We start from the raw sequence: 17,830 nt of genomic DNA on the forward strand, positions 1-17,830 counted from the left end.
TTCGGCCCCGCCGTTTGCGGGATGCGCTAGAGATGGTCTAAAGAGAAGAAGTTGACCCTACATCCCTCGGCCCCCCACTCTGCTTCGTGGTCAGGTCAGGCTGCTGCCCAAATCGATGCCGCCGCCCAGGTGAGCGGCTGTCCCACTCTCGGCCCTGCTTTCCTTTCCGCCGCTACGCCGTGGCCGCCCAGCCCCAGGCCCAGCGGGTGGTGGGTGAGACCTTCCGTAGCATGCATGTATGGCACGCACAAGAACCGGTCGTCGCTAACCAATGCAATGCACATTCCGGTCCTTCCCAAACACTGATCACCAACCTTTATTGGGGCACTAAAAAAAGCAATCGACGAAATGTGTTGTGTGCATCTCAATACACGCAGCGAGATAACAAGGGGTCCTTATTTTCAATCCACTTGTTAGAATTTTTTTTTGTTTGTTTGTTCGTTTTTTCTCGCAGCAATTGTTTGTTGGTCCTACTACAAGAACGGTCCGCCTCTCCCTCTCTATCTCCGATCCCCCTCCGGCGCCGGCGCGCCGCTCCCAACTCCAACCACCGCGTTCCCGTCACTCCGGCCTCTCCCAGCTCCCTCAGCGCCGCTCATGGCTTCTTCCACGGCCACCGCCGCCGCCGTCTTCTCCGCTCTCTCACCGCCGCCCGTGGGTGCCGAGAGGCCGGTTCCCCAGGGCCGCCTCCTCTTCCGCGGCTCCGGCGCTCGCTCCAGCCCCCTACGGATCAACCCCGCCCGACACCACGGACTCTCGCCGGCGCCTAGAGCGGCCAAGGTCTGCCCCTATTTTCCTAGCATTAAGGAATTGCACAAATTTACGGCCTTCTCACTGGTCGGTTCTTGATTGGGAATGACAGGCCGTGGAGGCAGCGAAGGCTGACCCTCTAAATGTCATGATAGCGGGAGCTCCGGCGTCCGGGAAGGGCACGCAGTGCGAGCTAATCAAGGCCAAAGTAAGTTCTTTGGGAATATGGGTTCAGCCCTGTACATGGTTCCCTTTCTTTCATGATGCATTATGTGAACTAAATGATACGCCGCGTGTTGCCGCGGAATTGGATATGTAGTTTCTAAATTTTGTTTATAATACGAATTCAGCCCTTATGATTAAAAACTATGTGAGAAATTTCTGCGTAAGCAAAGAATAAAAACTTAACATGAAAAGTTTTGCATGTCACGATTAAATGTAATGTGATTTAAAACCCACTTAGAATACAGTAATGCATGTTGCATGGTAGAGGATTCTCATACTATGATTGGATGGATGCTAGTGGATCAAGTTAGTAAATCCAATGGTTACAACAATTTTGATGATTTGGAAGCACACATGTTGACATAATTAGAAATAGTGGGGGTCTCTCTCTTAGGTATATAGGATATAGGATTGGGATCTAGCCTTGTGTTATTATGTCATGTGTATTGTGTAATTAGCCTTGTGCATTTACAACAAAATGTGGTAAAACGTTTACGACTAGTTTTCTTTGTTGCGTCAAGTAACTGGCACTGTAATTTGCAGTATGGTCTGGTGCACATTTCAGCTGGAGATTTGTTAAGGGCAGAAATCGCCACAGGCACCGACAATGGGAAGCAGGCCAAGGAGTTTATGGAGAAGGGACAGCTGGTTCCTGACGAGATCGTTGTTAATGTGGGTAATATTTTCTTCGCAATTTCATTAATGTGTTTCAAGTGAACGGTGCTAACACTGAGGAACATTTTTGGGTTACCGCCAGATGGTGAAGGGGCGTCTTCTGCAACCAGATGCTCAGGAAAAGGGTTGGCTTTTGGATGGTTACCCGAGAAGTTATTCACAGGCAATGGCACTGGAAACTCTTGGAATCCGGCCCGACATTTTCATTCTATTAGATGTAAGTGCCCGAGCCCAGCTATGGCAAATTATTGGTATGTGATGCAAATTGTGGGACATAAATGGACCTTGTTGTGGTAAGGTACTAGCAGTACCAATTAAGCTTGAACACTGCCTCCAGACCTTGAAAACTGCTCGTAGCTACCCTTAGCCTAACTAATAGTTTGAACAGGGCAAACACTGCCATTGTGACCAATGTTGGATTTTCCTGAGAAAATGGAGATAAATGTAGTCCCTTTTTTGGTACTAGTTACATAATAAAATCTACTCCCTACGTCCCATAATATAAGAGCGTTTTTGACACTACAACGCTCTTATATTATGGGACGGAGGGAGTACATATTTACCCTTTCAAGAATAAATAAGATCCATAATTTCAAGTTGCGCATTTTAAGTACTTTCTAAGTGTTAACACTGTAATATGGCAATACACGATGTATTTATCATGCTTTCTCTGTCGTGTGGAAACTGGCTGCAATTCAGTAAACAAATTCTGAAATGGAGAGTGTAAGTACTAGCCTTTTTTTGTTCAGTAGGAATATTAGCTCACCCGTCGAAAATGTAGGTTCCGGATGAACTTCTTGTTGAAAGGGTAGTTGGCAGACGGCTGGATCCTGAAACTGGGAAAATATACCATCTAAAGTATTCTCCGCCTGAGAATGAAGAAATTGCATCCAGGCTTACACAAAGATTTGATGATACAGAAGAAAAGGTACATGGTTCCCATATTATTAGTTAAGATAATGACAGCAATCACAGCATACTTTTGCATTTATTATTAGACGTGGTGGAGGTGCTTATTTGTTATTAGTCATGCAGTACATGATGTTACTACAACACATTGTTTTTTGTCTGCTGCTAATTAAAACTAGCTTGACATAGTTATTATCTCACTGTGGACCATATTTCCATGGTGGGGAAGTTGTGCATTTTTATTTTGTATTAACATTCGATAACAAGACTCGGTCACTCAGAATATGGAAGGCACGTGCTGCCTGGTCTAATATGTGTCGCCCAAAGAACAAAGTGGGGCTGGGTATCCTTAACCTGACTGCAGAACAAGGCCATGCTTATGAAGCATATAACAAGCTTTACAACAAGGCTGATATCTCTTGAGTGAGACTGGTTTGGAACTACTACAATGCTTCCTGGCGGTTTATAATTTCCCTCCTCTCCCCACGCCTCTGGTACTGTGCACCCCTTCTGGTGGAGAGATGTCTTTAACCTCTCCCATAAATTTAGGCAATTAGCTTCCTGTTCTATTGCCAGAGGAGACACTGTTCTTTTCTGGAATGATTGCTGGTCTGATCATCTGATGAGGAGAAAATTCCATGGAATTCATGCATTTGCCCTTGATAGTCTTGCCTTGGTCCAGGATGTTCTCAATACTCATGACTCATGAGCCCTTACATCTCTTTCATATTCCCCTTTCCAGGCAGGCTTTCGATCATGAATTCAGAGAGTTTCTGTCCAACATACATTCATGCTCAGTTTCCTGAAGATAATGACTCTTGGTCCTTCTCTTGGGGTGCTAGGCTGCTAGCTTTTCATCCTCTAAAATGTAAAGAGCTCAGTTTCAACACATTCATGCACCTAATAACTCCTCTTGGCTCTGGAATTCCAAATGCACCCTTAAGCCCAAATGCTTTGCCTGTTTTTTTCTGAATGATAGGCTCAATACAAAGGATATGCTTCAACCTCGCCAATTTCAGCCTCCTGGTGGTGTCAGCCGTGCCCTTTGTAACCTGCATACGTCGAGACTAGGGACCACATTTTCTGGCTTTGCAGCTTCAGCTCTTCATGCTGGAACATTCTTGGTATTTGTTTTGATCTACCTCAGTTTTCCTTGGATGGGGTCACCTCCAGGGTAAAGCTCAAGATTGGCAACCTTTCTACTTTGAGGTCCTGACGGTGGCTGCTTAGAATATTTGGAAACGAAGGAACGGGAAGATCTTTCATTGCTCCTAGTAAAACCTCCTGGCTGTTTAGCTTCAAAAGGGATCTCTTCCTTCTTTCTTACAGAATGAAGGAAGAGCTTGCCATCCCTCTTAGAGCTTGGCTTGATACCCTTGAGTGTACCCCTTATGGAAGTTGTACGCTCATAGTGTGCAAGACCTTGCACCGATGCTCCAGGATGGTAGAGTTGCTGATGTAGTATGCCGGTTCTTGAACTGCTTGTTATGATGACGGAAGCTTGCACAGAGTGCTGCGTTGAGTACTTGAGTTAGATCACTCTTTCCTGGTCTCACATTTCTCATTGACCGTTTATCTATATATGTGGATTTTATCAAAAGAATCTGATTTTCATGTGTGTGTTCTTCTGTTCTTCAGGTTAAGCTGAGGTTGCAGACTCATTATCAAAATATCGAGTCCTTGGTTTCGATATATGAAGATATTATAGTCAAGGTAGACAATTTATCTCCTTCATACTTAGAATCCTCTGCCTTGTTGGTCAGCTCAAGGCTGATATGCTATTCTAGTTCACGATGTCTATATTCCGTCGAATTACCACATCACAGATTAGTTTGAAGTTGGGGAAAAAGTATAACAAACATATATTTTTTGGATTATGTACTTTTATAAAGTAGAGCCAAGGAACTAAATCATCATAACTTAGTTTCCGTTCAGAAGTTGCTTACCACATACCGTGTGGTAGTCAATTAACATATTTTTGTTCTGCTACCTAGATGGAGTAGCTCTTGTTGTTGTTAAATTCCTTGTTCCTCCATGGCATTCTTTATCCTACTTTTGTTGTCGAGGTTGTGCACTATATAGAGCAACAACAAAAGAACTCACTGAGCAAACATTTCATAATCATTTTGTATCTAGTTACCTGTAACTTTTATGTATCTCTTTCACTGTCATCTGTGGTTTAGGTAAATGGAAATACCACGGTGGAAGATGTATTCGGTGAGATTGAGAAGCTGCTCACTTCCAGCCTTGATAAGAAAACAGAAATGGTGGCTAGCTAACTCATAAGCAGAGAAAGCTGCGTGAACCAGACATGTGGCTGAAGCATGATTTTATTCTATTTTTTGAAGACATGCAGGTGACAAAGCATTGATAGGATGATATTTAGAAAAGCCCTTTGTTATTCATGGATGTAAATGCGTCACTGTTTTGTAATGATCTTGACTAGGAATGCATTGATATACAGTGCAATTGGAAGGATTGCCTTGAGTTTGCACTTTTCAGTCTACATTTGTGTTGCACAACCTCATTGCCTGTATTTTGTTTTACTCTGGAGTCTGTCAGGTATTTCTGATGCTAGCTGAGGATTCTTTGTGCGACGATTTTGTAACATTAGAAACCAGAAATCTGGCTGCAGAACTGTATAAGCAAATTGTATACCCAATATTCACAGTATGTGATGCAAAGAAGAACAAACTGAGATAGACATCTCCTTGTGAGCACAACAATCTTTCAATCAACAATTTTTTGCATCCAACACAAATCAGGGAGTGAGACCATGCTGCAAGACAAACCAAGTTCGCAGGGTTGTCGCGGCATATTCTTATTTGTTTGACCCAGACTTTCGACCACATGATCATCTCGTCAGCACTGCATGATTTCAACTACAGCCCGGCCAACGATCTTGCCCTGGTTGAGATCCTCATAGGCGCTGTTTGCCTCTTCGAATTTGCATTTCCTTGATATGGCGTTCTCGAGATTGAAGGCGCCGCTCTCAGCAAGCTTGACTATCTGAGGAAGATCTTGCCTGGCTCTTGCACCATACGAGCCAATGATTTTGACCTGGTTCCAGTAATCACGTTAGCAGCCAGCCAATGTTACACAAAGCAAGCAAGGCAATTCAAGAAAAAGGTAGTAGCATTCAAAATGGATGCAATTGGTATTGCACTAAAAGTATACGAGTAATTTGAGGAAAGGTCCTATGTGTGCCTGAGACAAGGTAAGTTAGAACATATCTGCAGGAACTAGTTTAAGGTCTGGACAACAAACGAACAGTACTGTGATGGAGCTAGATGCATACCTGTCGGCGAACAAGACGGGTTATATCCACCTCGCCTACTACGTTTGTTGCAGCAAGCCCAATCATAACAGCTTTACCTCCATCTCGCACACTTTGGGTGCACTGGGAAAATGTTAATGCCTTGCCAAGTGCCTCCACAGCCACATCCACACCTCTCCCACCAGTAATTTCCTGTGAATAATGAGATCGTTCACATCTGAATGGGAGCACTAGCTAAGACTGAAGAAGCAACATATGGACAACCCATGATCAGGATGAGATATCGAGAAATGCTACCTAAACAAACTGCACTGAGTAGTTTAATACTTTAGACGTTATATGGGTGAACCACAAACTTGTTGTATACCTTGATCCTTTCAACAGCGTCTTCTTTAGCTGCGTTTACAGTGTGGGTTGCTCCAAGTGTTTTTGCATTCTGAAGTTTCTCATCAAGAACATCTACCGCAATGACTTCGGAAGCTCCAAAGGCTCTTGCTATCTGTAAACAGCTGCAGTGTTGGAGTAATGAGGATGCGCCAACATAAGCTACTACTCCAGAGTTTAGGAATGAATTTAATCCTTTCTTCAAGGAAATATCCTTATATCAGCTAACCTTGATCCGACCCCTCCAACCCCAATCACTGCTACTGAATCACCGGCACGCATTTCAGCAGCATGCCTCAAAGCGCCATACGCGGTGAACACAGCACATCCTAGAATGGCTGACTCTGTGTACGGCAACGAGTTAGGAAGAATTGCTAGTGCATTGGCCGGCACAACACAGTACTCCGCAAGCCCGCCCATACTGTACATGTACACTGGTTTTCCTGCAGGTATTGCAATAACATCAGCAACACTACAATAATACTATATTGTGACACTAGCGACAGAGTATGTAAGTGAATATTCTCAAATTACCGTTGCTGCGTAGAAACAGTCGGGTTTCACCATCGTATAGTGTTCCTTTAGCACGATTATACGCAAAGAAAGTCTCACAGAGGTCTTCCTGGCCCTGTATCAAACCCATGTACATGGATGAGGTCAAGAAAACAAAGCAGCACTTTCGTAAAGGATGGTCTGATCCAGAGAAGGCGGTACCTTCACACAGTAAAAGCAATTCCCACAGGGCATTATGAAGGCTCCAACAACATGACTGCCAACTGGGAACCTGTTAATTTTTTTAGGGAGGGATAACCGATTAGTTACAGAAAACCACCATCAGGAAGTTGGATAAGTGAATAGCGTTGATGACAGTGCTTCCATGCTTCACCCCTTCAACAGGAGTTGCAAAAATATTTGAGCACTCGAAAAAGGTAATCAGATGGAAATCCAGCATCTATCTGTGCTGTAAATTTCATGCAACTCTCAAGGGGCCAAGCATTCAATCAAATTGAAGCATCTCTAGTCATCATCCTAAGCAGGATTGATTTTCCAAAGAAAAGCCTAACAATAAACAGGTGTTGTCTTTTGTTTTCAGCTGCATCGGTATATACCTATTGACGATCTCAGCGGGCGTGTGCATGCCATGGTCGACAACCTCCCCGGTGATCTCATGGCCAACAACACAAGGGCTGGCGAAAGGGAGTTCGCCTTTCATGACATGGAGATCAGAGTGGCAGACTCCACAAGCTGCACAAGTTAGAGTCCATGTCAGATGAAAACTTTAGGATTAATTCTTCACCCATGGGAGCTGACATCCCATTTGGGGAGTCTTCAGAGTCACAGGATGCACACCCAAGTCAAACGAACCTCACAGGAGCATGCATACTTGTTTAGACAAATTGGGCATATAATCATCCATTCCCCGTCAATAATAATAATTTGTTATGCATTATTGCACAGCATACCTAAGCAGTAGTCAGAGCATCGTTTACTAGAAATTTCTCTTGTAATTAGGGGGGGAGAGGAGGAGAGAACAGAGGGAGTTCATCTAAATCTCTAGCGGGAAGAAGGAAGAGTGGCGGGGAAGGGGGGACCTTTGGTCTTGACGAGGACCTCGCCGGCCTTGGGGCGCGGCATGCGGAACTCCTCCATGGTGAGCGGGCGGCCGGGCTCCCAGAACACGGCCGCGCGCATGAAGCTCGGCCCACCGGACACGTGGTACCCCGAGGCGTCCGGCACCGACGACGACGAGAAGGACCGCCGGAGGGCGCCACCGATCCGGCTGAGGGCGCGGCGGGAGGCGGTGGAGAGGGACATGGTGTGCCTGCCAACGGAACTCTGCAACAACACCAACTACTCTACTCCTTTGCTGTCTTGCTGGTCTATTTGGAGAGACCTATTAATACAACAACTCTAAGCATTTTTATACCAATACTCCATCCGTCTGAAAATACTTGTCATCAAAATGAATAAAAGAGGATGTATCCCTTTTTGTCCATTTTGATGACAAGTATTTTTTTTGTCCATTTTGATGACAAGTATTTTTGGACGGAGATCTTTTCAGTTAAATTTTATATAAGCGGCTGCTCCATCGTCAGAGGACCGATCCGATCGATTAGGACTCTTTGTTTCTAACACATGTTTCTTCAACTGCTACTGCACTTGTTTTTGCATTAGGATTAGCAAAGCAAATCGAAAGACCGATGCTCAACAGGAAGGCAACAGCCGCTCATAGTTTATTCTCGGAGAAAAGACAATAGATCGGCACTGCGGATAAGGATTGGATGACAATTGATACCGGATGCTGATGTCGGTCGTTTTCATCATCATCACTAAACAAACAAACAAACACAGAGGCTGCTAAAGGGAGTGCCAAGTAACTCAACGACAAGTTGCAGCATTGCTTGAAACAATTGGACATGTGCAAATTAATCAACACAATGACACGAGACAATCAATCGTGAATATTATACATACACCTTGTCATCCTTGGTTTACCGGCCCAACCCGTGTCTGTCTGTCTGTCTTAGTCCAATCCTCCTATATCCATCCACAGAGGCCTCCAAGAATGATTGTCAAAAAAATGGACGAATACCTTCTTTTGTACATTTAAGCACCTCATATACACACGATGAAACCAACAATTGACGAATGCTGTAGTAATCTGTACAATCCCTCGGCAGCAGCCGAGCTACTGCACAGCGCCGACGACGCGCAGCTTCTCGTCCCCAATGATCCACCTTGTCAGCTGGCTTGGGTCCTCGGCGAGGGAGCCGCACGACGGGATGATGCTCAGATCTGAACCTATCACCTGGTAGTCGTCCAGAGCGGCTTTCATTTCTGCCTCCACCTGTGCATCGTCTGTAAGTTCAATGTCCATGCTAAGAGCCTCCCTGTAGTGCCCTTCTTTCTCGGGGTCGTGCTCGAAAGGATCCATGACTGGACCCTGCAATGCCAGAGGACATGTAAACAGGTGAGGTTGCATGTTTAGACGGTCGCAGACTGCGTAGGTTCAGCAGGATGCTTGCTTACCTGGCAAAATTCTGAGTAATGTTTATAAGCACCGCTGTTCTCATCTTGATCGTATAGCAGTGCTCCACTGTACCAGCCATTATCTACATCCGCTGTCGTGAATGCTAGATACCTGCAAAATTAAGGGTTTGGAGGATTTGAAACATATAAGTAAATGGTAGATTGTGGACTTGACATCAGAACACTGCCAAATGATATCTATCTGGACTATCCTGGTACCACCTTCTGAAGTTGTCCTCCTCGCATGAATCTGCCGAGGAGGAAAGCCAGTTCAGTTCCCCACACAAAGACACATTCGTCTCGTCTTTGTTTCCCTCATTCGCATTTTCAACTGGGGTGACTTTTGCCGTTGGAACTGTCTCTGCGTGTTTTCTTTGACCAAACAACCAGTTTGGGCTTTTAAGTTGTATCTCACTGAATCGTAAAAGCAAGCTGTAAGTACAATATCAAAAAAGTAAGTTCAAACATGAATCATGAGTTGAAAAAGAACTACGTACGCGGCATCTGGTGCCATTGCAGAAGTTCCAACACCACCACTTGGCCTTAGATCAGCATCACAATGAAGCCTCACATTCCTTATCGAACTACAGGTTCTTTCTATAAGTTTGTCAAATGAAGTAAGTTTCATCCTTGAGAAGTCCTCTTTACATGCTGGCACAGGGCTCAATGTGGGTCTTGGGCTCATGGCATCTCCAGATCCCCCGGGCACATTATTTCCATGTGGGGAACTGTGAATTAACATGAATGAAACACATTTTATTGCAGGAAACTACACACCAAGTGCCACTCTTTTCATGTTAAGGGGCCAAAATTGCACTGTCATAACCAACTGAAGAATAACCAGGATTCAGTTTACCTAAGATGGTAGCTATCATCACCAGCTGTTGTCACGTGGAGATAGTAATCAGTATCCAGTTCCCAGAGAGCCGGTTTTCCTTCTTGAGGTTGGAAATAACCTAGAAATCTGGTAATATCACAAAACAAATCAACTTCTCAAATTCCACTTACCATAAGAGCCCAATTACTATCTTGTCTGGTTAAGATTTTATGGATGATAAACTCACGTGCGAGACTTACAAATTTATAGCATCTTGTTTCTCACCGTCGGTGTAGGCATTGCTGTAATATCGTTTAATTGATTTCAGAAACTCCCTAGATTGAGTAGTAGCCTTCCACTTCCCTTGCCTCTCGGGGAAAACCTGAGAAGAAACAAGTATATGCAGTTTATGCTCACTGGGAAACAATGAGATTAGGGGGGGAAACAGGGAATTTATTGGCCAGACCAACAATAATGCCATCCGCAGTAGTATATACAAATAGATACAGAGCAGGACAACCAAATTAACACTCCATTGTCCATCCACAATTACATCAACTCTGAAGTAACAACAGGATGCTCCCCATGAGAGTTTTATGGCCATTACAAATTACTCATATCCTCTTGTCAACATAAGATGAGACAACAAGAGATGAAAGTATACTAACCGTATTATGTGCTGCAGAGCCTCCGTACTGATGAGCAAGTGCATCACCCATGCTCTGGTACATTTCCATTAAAGCTGAAGCGATGCTGCTATCTGGGTGGATTTTTGAAACATCTGTCAGTCCCATCGCATGAAGTTGCCTCCCCAAAGCAGCAAGGCCATAAGCATACTGTGCGACATTTGTGCGATCCAGGCAGTCTATGCAATTCGTACGAAGAACTCCAGTTTGATAACAAGGAGCATCACCAAGAGGCTCATGTTTGCTATCCTCTTTTCTCATATCCTGAGAAGCTATAGAACCAAGTGCATCAGCATTACTAGAGAGTCTCGGAAGGTCTCCAGAACTAGCTCTTATTTCAACATCCCTGTGCAATGAAGAAGTAGGTGGGGAATACTGTCATTTTGCAGTTAGTATATGAGTAGAGCCCTTATTCACAACTTTAATAAACCGGTACAGTTGTGGTTCATTATTTTTCCATAAACAGCCTTTTAATCCTTGGTCGAATTCAATTGGCCAGTGATTGTACTTATTTTCTAAATAAACTGGATTGGATTAATATAGACCTTCTTGTTTACCACTTGTCAAGTACTCCCTCCATTCCAAAATAAGTGTCTCAACTTTGTAGTAATTTTAGTATGAAGTTGTACTAGAGTTGAGACAGTTATTTTGGGACGGAGGGAGTATATGCTTGGCAATCTTAGAGGGCAATACATCTGTTTGTTATAAGCTAGTATATCATATATAGTGGTTCAGTTCTATTACACAAGAATTAATATATGTACCTTGCAGTGCTAGTTTGACTAAGCTGGATAGACCTTCTTTTTTGAACTTTTGGCTTCCCACTGTAGTAAAATCCAGTAAGGTCCAGTGCTTCGCTCGCCACACCTCCTAAAACACCCAGCACATTTGCAGACTTGCTGACATAACAGATAGAAAATCATTAGCAGATGAACAGACACCAACTTATGCAGTTCGGAACTTTCAAGAATCGGTATAAAACCTTTTCGCAAATTTATGAAAATCCCAGTGGATGAATCTCAGTTTCCTCTCTTCTGGGACATTCTGATTAAGATATCCAACTGCATTAAAGAATTCACGCCTGAGCATCATCTCCCGTGGCCTTTTTTCAACAGTCTACACACAGAGCAAAAAAACAATAACGAATCATATTGAGGACAAAAGGCAATTGTTAGCTGTACAAACAAATAAAAGTGGGCTAGCAGCTCTGTACCACAAAAGCCGAACATGTAAGCAAGAAGTTACTCAGGAAACCTAGTTGGAAGAACTAAGAGGGAAATTCATCTTTTACAGAAGTAGATTTTACTCAAATGGCATGTAACTTTTGATGTCTTACATATTGTTTCGTAAGAGTACTTGGGAGCATAAAGAACCACAAAGATGCTGTACTTTAGCAATTAATCTTATGCATAACAGTCAGTTGAGCTACTAAACTTGAGGTCAAATCTACATGATAGATAAAAGATTTGTAAAATTCGTTGGGATAATGACCGTTCTCTGTATCATGCACAGGAATCATTAGTTTCATCTTAAAATTAAAGGGAACGGCAACATCACAGCACAATCATCACTGTCAACAGATGGAAACATTCAGATCCTAAACCAAGTAGCAAACACATACCTTTATTAAATTAAGTATTATGATAGGCTGTCCATATCGCTGAGCGAGATCCTCAAAATGTAACTTGGTTGCTTCATAAGTAGGATCATACCTCTGCACTGCACCAGAATCCAAAGATGAGAATGCACACAAAAAATGTATGTCAAGCTTTTAGAAGCAAGCCCAGATAAGAGATAGGGCAAACATACAGATAAGAGACAACATCTTTTTATGATATGCAGTTGTAACAGATGATCAGATAAGATATGGTCTCACATATGGACATTACCCAATCAAACTATGTCATTTAATTTCACCTATTTGGTTACAAGGTATTTTTTTAGAAAATCTATTTACCAAAAATATCAGGCTTAGGACTAAGTCGGCCAGCCTCTTGTGACCAAAAGAGAGGGATTGATCCTCGCATCTGTACTATTGCGCTCATTCTTCCCTTCCAGGAACCAGCTTCCTCTTCAAATACTATTTGCTCTGTTTCAACATCGTTTGCAACTTTTCCATGGTCATTCACGCCTCTTTTTAAATACCTACAGATACCATGTGGGAGGTAGTAAGTTTTCAATTCAACAAAAAATTCAGATTACTAGCAGAGAATAGACAACATTTTGCTGGCCTCATTTGGCAGAGTGGAGGAAATCGCGTCACCCAAAACAAGAATTTACACATGCATGTGATAATTGATAAGTCAACAGAAATCAAATGAACATAGATTATAGGATAGAAGCATTTATAAATGGACTTGGCTGATATAAAGTGAAAGAAGATCCAAAAATATCCAGTCCTAAGAGCACATGAAACCTACCGTGTACCAGCAAAATGCCGAGATCTTCTCGAAATGAGAATAACATTTAACTCCCTGCCAAATACTGACAGCTTGACCTGGAAAATAAATTGTGGGTTGTGTCACATGGAAAGTTAATAAACAATAGTCGTAACACATCTAATTAAGCACTTAACACAGACCAGCTGCAAGTTGAGCGCTATTGAAAACAAAATCCAGATGATCTGAACAAGAAGCTAATCTAGTAGCAGTGCCCATCAAGCAAGCACTAAATCATAATTTTCAAAGGCCAGTTCAAGTGATAATGGTTTCATTCATTAAGGAACAAAGAGGTGGTAACTACAAAGCCCTACTCAACCATCACTAGTCATTGCAAGATCTCGCCCAACTTCTTTTCTCTGATGGAAAGAAACTATCAAACTGAAATGGTAGCAGCTTTTCTGTTAGGTCACAATTGTCTTAGATTCTGTTAAACAAAAATAATTTAATTGAAATATTTTGAGCAGCAAATTGGTATGCATTCTTTATCAAAATTTGTTAGTGGCATCCCCTTCTAATTTTCTCATAAGACCCAGTGAGATAGATAATGCAAAGCTCCAAGTCAAATATGAGTTATATCAGAAATGAAGAAGCAAGCAATAGAAATAGTAATGGTAGCAAAACCAATCTAGATGGCAGACTATTTGCTAGGCATAACCTGCTTAAAGTGTCCATGAACCAGAGCTACACTCCACAGAGCATTGTGGCACTTTGAGCGAATCGGCTCTGTCAGGAAAGTGTTCCATACAAACAAATTTTCATAAGGTGTTTCCTTCATCCCTGCAGAGGTGACATTCTGCTGCAAGCTCTGCATGATTGGGTATGTGTAGCTATAGAAGAAATCCTTTGTGAGATCAACACTGGCCAAAAGCTTCTTGTACCTGTTACGGAGACATCATATTTCACAGCATTTGGTAAATAACCAAATATATATACGTAACTGCCAAAAAAAATCAAACTATCGAAGATAACTTGTACCTTAGCTCGTTCTTAGAGGTTGCAACATCTGTCTGTACAGACGAGTGCGGGATGGTGATCATCTGGCTCTCATCTATACAATATATAGCATGGCCACAAATGCAACCGATTTGACGACGCTTGGTGACTAAAATCAGGTAATATGACTCCAAGAACTTGATGCAACCTACATAGCAACAGAAACAAAAACTTCAAGAAACATGACAGGAGTATGTGAGTCCTCTGGCAAAGAAAGCGGCCACCAAATTGCAAAAGAAATATAACCAGGATTCAGAGGTTAATGAATTATCTCTCAGTTTGCATCATTATTATCTACGCATTTCTGCTACCAGCTTCCGACTGTGCAGAAAGCCAGTTGGTATCATTTGTCTCCACAAGGAACTACTCCTAGCAATAACAAATAAGAGCTCCTAGGCGTGAGCTTAAGCGTGCCTAGGCGCTAGGTGACAGCAGGATGTGTAGCCTTAAGCACTGTTCGAGTGCGCTTAAGCGTGCCTAGGCGCCAGGTGACAGCAGAATGTGTAGCCTTAAGCACTGATAGGCGTGCGCTTAAGCGTGTCTACTCATGTGCTTACGTGAGATAGGCGCTAGGAAGAAGCAAACTAAGAATTCAAGCCTAGAGCTTTTCCGAGCCTTGATTCCTGGCAAGGAACAAGGAAGTTGTTGGCAATAGATCCAAGGGACATCTTTCCTCTTTTGGAATTCATAAGCAAACGAAAAAACATGACGGCATCAAGTACACCTTCCTATGACGAGCCAACTGAAACAAAACTAGCAGGGATTGGTTGGAATGAAATCACGGCCAATTTGCAATACAGAGACAATTTATCAACTAAAATAAGTTACCCACACTTCCTGGCATAGTAAATCTGCTGATAAATATTATCATATACCTCCAACTTAATTTTCCAGCACAAAGAAACCACAAAGAATTTTTCAGCAAAAGGCATTGACCAACTAGAGAAAGGCTTTCTGATTTCTGACAAAATAAATCTTATGACACATTCATTTTCTTTAACAGAACAAATTCATCGGGCTTCATTATAATTCATATGAATTAAGAATGAAATTTCCATGGGATCATTAGAGCGAGCTAGGTTAACAATTCAACGCAATCCAATCCAGTGCAATAGGATGAATGAACGAACGAACGTTCTGGTCGGGGCACCTGCGATGCCGTAGGCCTTGGTGACGAAGGTGAGGCCGCCAGTGGAGCGGTTGCCCTCGGCGATGCGCTGGAGCAGGCTCTTGACCTCCTGCTGGGAGTACCAGACGGGGTCCTCGCTGAGGTGGAGCTCCGACGGCTCCGAGCGGTCAATCTTGAGCACCCGAAACCACCGCTTCTCCCGCGAGCTCCCGATCACGTAGAACCTCTGCGAGCACAGCCAATTCCGACGCGTCAATTCAGCAAGCGAGCGAGCGAGCGATTCCGCCGGCGTGCGGTTGGGAGAAGGGGGGCAATGGATGCTTACGGCGCGCGTTTCGTAGAGGCGGAACTTCTCCAGCGTCGCTGACGCCGCCGTCGGGTCGTCCGCCTCCGCCGCCATCGATCCCGATCGAAGCGCGCAAGGGAAGAGGGGGTGGAAGGGGACGATCGGAAAGGGGAAGAAGGGGGCACTGCGGATATTGTATCTAAACGCTGAAGGCGTCCTCCGCGGAACCCGTGACCATGTTGTCAAGGCGTCCTATTCTCTGCAATGTACAAAGCGTATTGAGAACTGTATCACGTATATTCACGTTGCATGTTTGGGATTCACTTTCAACCTACGTTTTTTTCTTTTAGGGTAATAGCCAAGCTTTATTCATCAAAAGCCACATGTAGTGGGATACAGTTCAGGTTATGGGGTTGGCATAACCAAACGTGACGCCCCGGACCCAGAGAAAGAGAATGCTTGGCTAATCTATGAGCTTCTAAATTGTTCAAACGGCCTTCAAAACAAAAATTACAGTGAAAAGATGATTGTTGGACCTTTATCTCTTTGATGATTGCTCCATAAGCGCACTTGCTGTCGTTATGGATGGCATTCACCACCTCCTTTGCGTCTGACGCTACGACAAATTGATTTAAGTGAAGATCAGCTGCGAGTGCCAAACCTTCCCGGCACACAATTGCCTCTAGCGTTGTCGGGTCATCCACTCCTCTGATAACTAGAGGCGAGCTTCCAAGGAATGTCCCCGAGCTATCTCTGCCTACAACTGCCGTTGTCCCCCGGCTTCCTTTCCTGCACCCTGCATCGACATTAATTTTGGCATAGCCAGTAGGAGGTGCTTTGGGTTTCCTGCTGCTGTTATCTACCACCCTAGGTTCGGTCCTTACCTGCTCCTGTCTCCCATTGATTACCTACGTACTCCTAGATCGCAGGTATTGCATGGTGTTGGCGACTTGGGATACCCTCGTGCGTGCCTACGCGGGCTTCGAGAAGATGACAAATTTAAGTCGTTGATTTTTATTTTTATTTGCGAGGAAGTCGTTGATTTTTTAAAAAAAAATAAACTTTCATTAAACTCTGGGCTTTACCTGGCCATACATCGGGCCGGGCCTAGCCAAGCCCGAGCAAAAAACCAGGCCCGAGCCCGGTCATCGGGCCTATTTTCTGGGCCCAAGCCCGACACGAACGCGTAAAAGCCCGTCGGGCTTTGGGCCGGCTCGGCCTGGCCTTCAGGAAAACACGAAAATGACGGGCCCGGGCCCAGCCCGGCCCGGGAGCAGCGTCGGGTCGGGCTTTTTCGGGTCGGGCCGTTCGGGGCGGGCTGCCCATGGCCAGGACTACTCTGGGCACAACAATATCGCTGGCTACCAAAACTGAAACAAACTCTCGCACATCCTCACCCCAAGTAATAGGGGATTCAACCAGACCATGCCCAAACTTTGCTAACTCATGTGCTACTCTATTACATGTCAAGTACAGAAAGTAAAACTAAAACATTGAAATGACACAATACAGCAGCTCCTAGCCTCCTTGATCAGAACTCCGATCTCTGACAAATCAGAATCTCCCCTTACAAGCGCATAAACAAGATTCTTCGAGTCTGATTCTAGCACAACTCGATGCACCCCAATTTCAGTCGATCCTTCAATTGCAGCTAGACAAGCAAGTGCCTCGGCATGAATGGCACTCTTAACATTTGTGAATTTCCCAGCTACAGCCGCTATGACATCACCCTCATCAGAACGTACAACATAACCATATGCACCATCTCCCCTATTCTCATGGAATGCAGCATCAAAATTGATCTTAACATAATCTGCACATGGCCGCTCCCATGTCTGAACCGCATGCCTTGAGGTACCATTAGACTCTTGAACCTTAGTAAAATCCTGCAAATGTTTACATATATTAAAACAGACCTGGTCAAATGATCTCCATTGCTCTCCTGCATTTACTTTGTCCCGAGTATTCCACCAGTCCCACGGTACAACACCCACCCAAACCTGCTTCTCAAAACTAAGCTTGCATATGGCTTCAACGACAGCAGGCCTAACCTGATCTCTTCCAGATTCATGTCGCGCCACACTTGTTTGACAAACTTGCATTTCAGAAAAATATGACCACCATCCTCATCAAGTCTCCGACAAACCGGACACAAAGTATCAAGATCCACATGCTTTCGCTTAATTGTAGGAAGACTATCATGTGCCAACCGCCATAAGAAGATACGA

At 43.9% G+C, this 17,830-nt stretch overlaps 3 protein-coding genes across 4 annotated transcripts; 1 reads left to right on the forward strand and 2 right to left on the reverse strand.

Annotated features, from left to right (window-relative positions):
* Positions 1-362: 362 nt before the first annotated feature.
* LOC119341998 (adenylate kinase, chloroplastic-like) lies at positions 363-5,065 on the forward strand. Its single transcript, XM_037613844.1, has 7 exons — positions 363-780; positions 863-958; positions 1,519-1,647; positions 1,733-1,867; positions 2,432-2,578; positions 4,198-4,272; positions 4,743-5,065. Exons 1-7 carry the CDS (start codon positions 598-600, stop codon positions 4,836-4,838), a joined length of 861 nt encoding a protein of 286 aa, XP_037469741.1. The 5' UTR covers positions 363-597; the 3' UTR covers positions 4,839-5,065.
* A 99-nt stretch (positions 5,066-5,164) lies between these two features.
* On the reverse strand, positions 5,165-8,091 carry LOC119341997 (alcohol dehydrogenase-like). The gene is made up of 8 exons (XM_037613843.1): positions 7,813-8,091; positions 7,330-7,465; positions 6,935-7,004; positions 6,755-6,848; positions 6,450-6,663; positions 6,204-6,345; positions 5,858-6,028; positions 5,165-5,619 (listed from the first exon to the last, which is right to left on the reverse strand). The coding sequence occupies exons 1-8, from the start codon at positions 8,033-8,035 to the stop codon at positions 5,422-5,424; spliced, it is 1,248 nt and encodes a 415-aa protein (XP_037469740.1). The 5' UTR covers positions 8,036-8,091; the 3' UTR covers positions 5,165-5,421.
* A 531-nt stretch (positions 8,092-8,622) lies between these two features.
* LOC119336387 (phosphatidylinositol-3-phosphatase SAC1-like) lies at positions 8,623-15,786 on the reverse strand. 2 transcript variants are annotated; one of them, XM_037608399.1, is made up of 16 exons: positions 15,642-15,786; positions 15,338-15,542; positions 14,170-14,335; positions 13,850-14,072; positions 13,174-13,250; positions 12,711-12,898; positions 12,375-12,472; positions 11,736-11,869; positions 11,518-11,652; positions 10,736-11,099; positions 10,328-10,449; positions 10,107-10,214; positions 9,748-9,978; positions 9,473-9,664; positions 9,251-9,362; positions 8,623-9,164 (listed from the first exon to the last, which is right to left on the reverse strand). In XM_037608399.1, exons 1-16 carry the CDS (start codon positions 15,714-15,716, stop codon positions 8,910-8,912), a joined length of 2,685 nt encoding a protein of 894 aa, XP_037464296.1. In that variant the 5' UTR covers positions 15,717-15,786; the 3' UTR covers positions 8,623-8,909. The 2 variants fall into 2 exon arrangements, with proteins under 2 accessions (XP_037464296.1, XP_037464297.1); XM_037608400.1 differs by lacking the exon at positions 15,642-15,786 and having other exon boundaries at positions 15,322-15,529.
* Between the last annotated feature and the right edge of the window lie 2,044 nt (positions 15,787-17,830).

This window comes from Triticum dicoccoides, chromosome 7B (genome assembly GCF_002162155.2).
Source record: "Triticum dicoccoides isolate Atlit2015 ecotype Zavitan chromosome 7B, WEW_v2.0, whole genome shotgun sequence".
NCBI lineage: Eukaryota > Viridiplantae > Streptophyta > Magnoliopsida > Poales > Poaceae > Triticum > Triticum dicoccoides.

What these genes read in the sequence shown, in the direction of transcription:
- LOC119341997 (XM_037613843.1), bottom strand. Translation starts at nt 8,035, where the DNA reads ATGTCCCTCTCCACCGCCTCCCGCCGCGCCCTCAGCCGGATCGGTGGC. An exon ending in CCCGCTGAGATCGTCAATAG is followed by an intron (nt 7,005 to 7,329) that starts GTATATACCGAT and finishes AAAAATTAACAG; the next exon opens with GTTCCCAGTTGGCAGTCATG. An exon ending in ACGCTGTTGAAAGGATCAAG is followed by an intron (nt 6,029 to 6,203) that starts GTATACAACAAG and finishes CATTATTCACAG; the next exon opens with GAAATTACTGGTGGGAGAGG.
- LOC119336387 (XM_037608399.1), bottom strand. Translation starts at nt 15,716, where the DNA reads ATGGCGGCGGAGGCGGACGACCCGACGGCGGCGTCAGCGACGCTGGAG. An exon ending in TTCATGGACACTTTAAGCAG is followed by an intron (nt 13,251 to 13,849) that starts GTTATGCCTAGC and finishes TTTATTTTCCAG; the next exon opens with GTCAAGCTGTCAGTATTTGG. An exon ending in AAACAAGATGCTATAAATTT is followed by an intron (nt 10,215 to 10,327) that starts GTAAGTCTCGCA and finishes TGATATTACCAG; the next exon opens with ATTTCTAGGTTATTTCCAAC.
- LOC119341998 (XM_037613844.1), top strand. Translation starts at nt 598, where the DNA reads ATGGCTTCTTCCACGGCCACCGCCGCCGCCGTCTTCTCCGCTCTCTCA. An exon ending in GCGAGCTAATCAAGGCCAAA is followed by an intron (nt 959 to 1,518) that starts GTAAGTTCTTTG and finishes TGTAATTTGCAG; the next exon opens with TATGGTCTGGTGCACATTTC. An exon ending in ATGAAGATATTATAGTCAAG is followed by an intron (nt 4,273 to 4,742) that starts GTAGACAATTTA and finishes TCTGTGGTTTAG; the next exon opens with GTAAATGGAAATACCACGGT.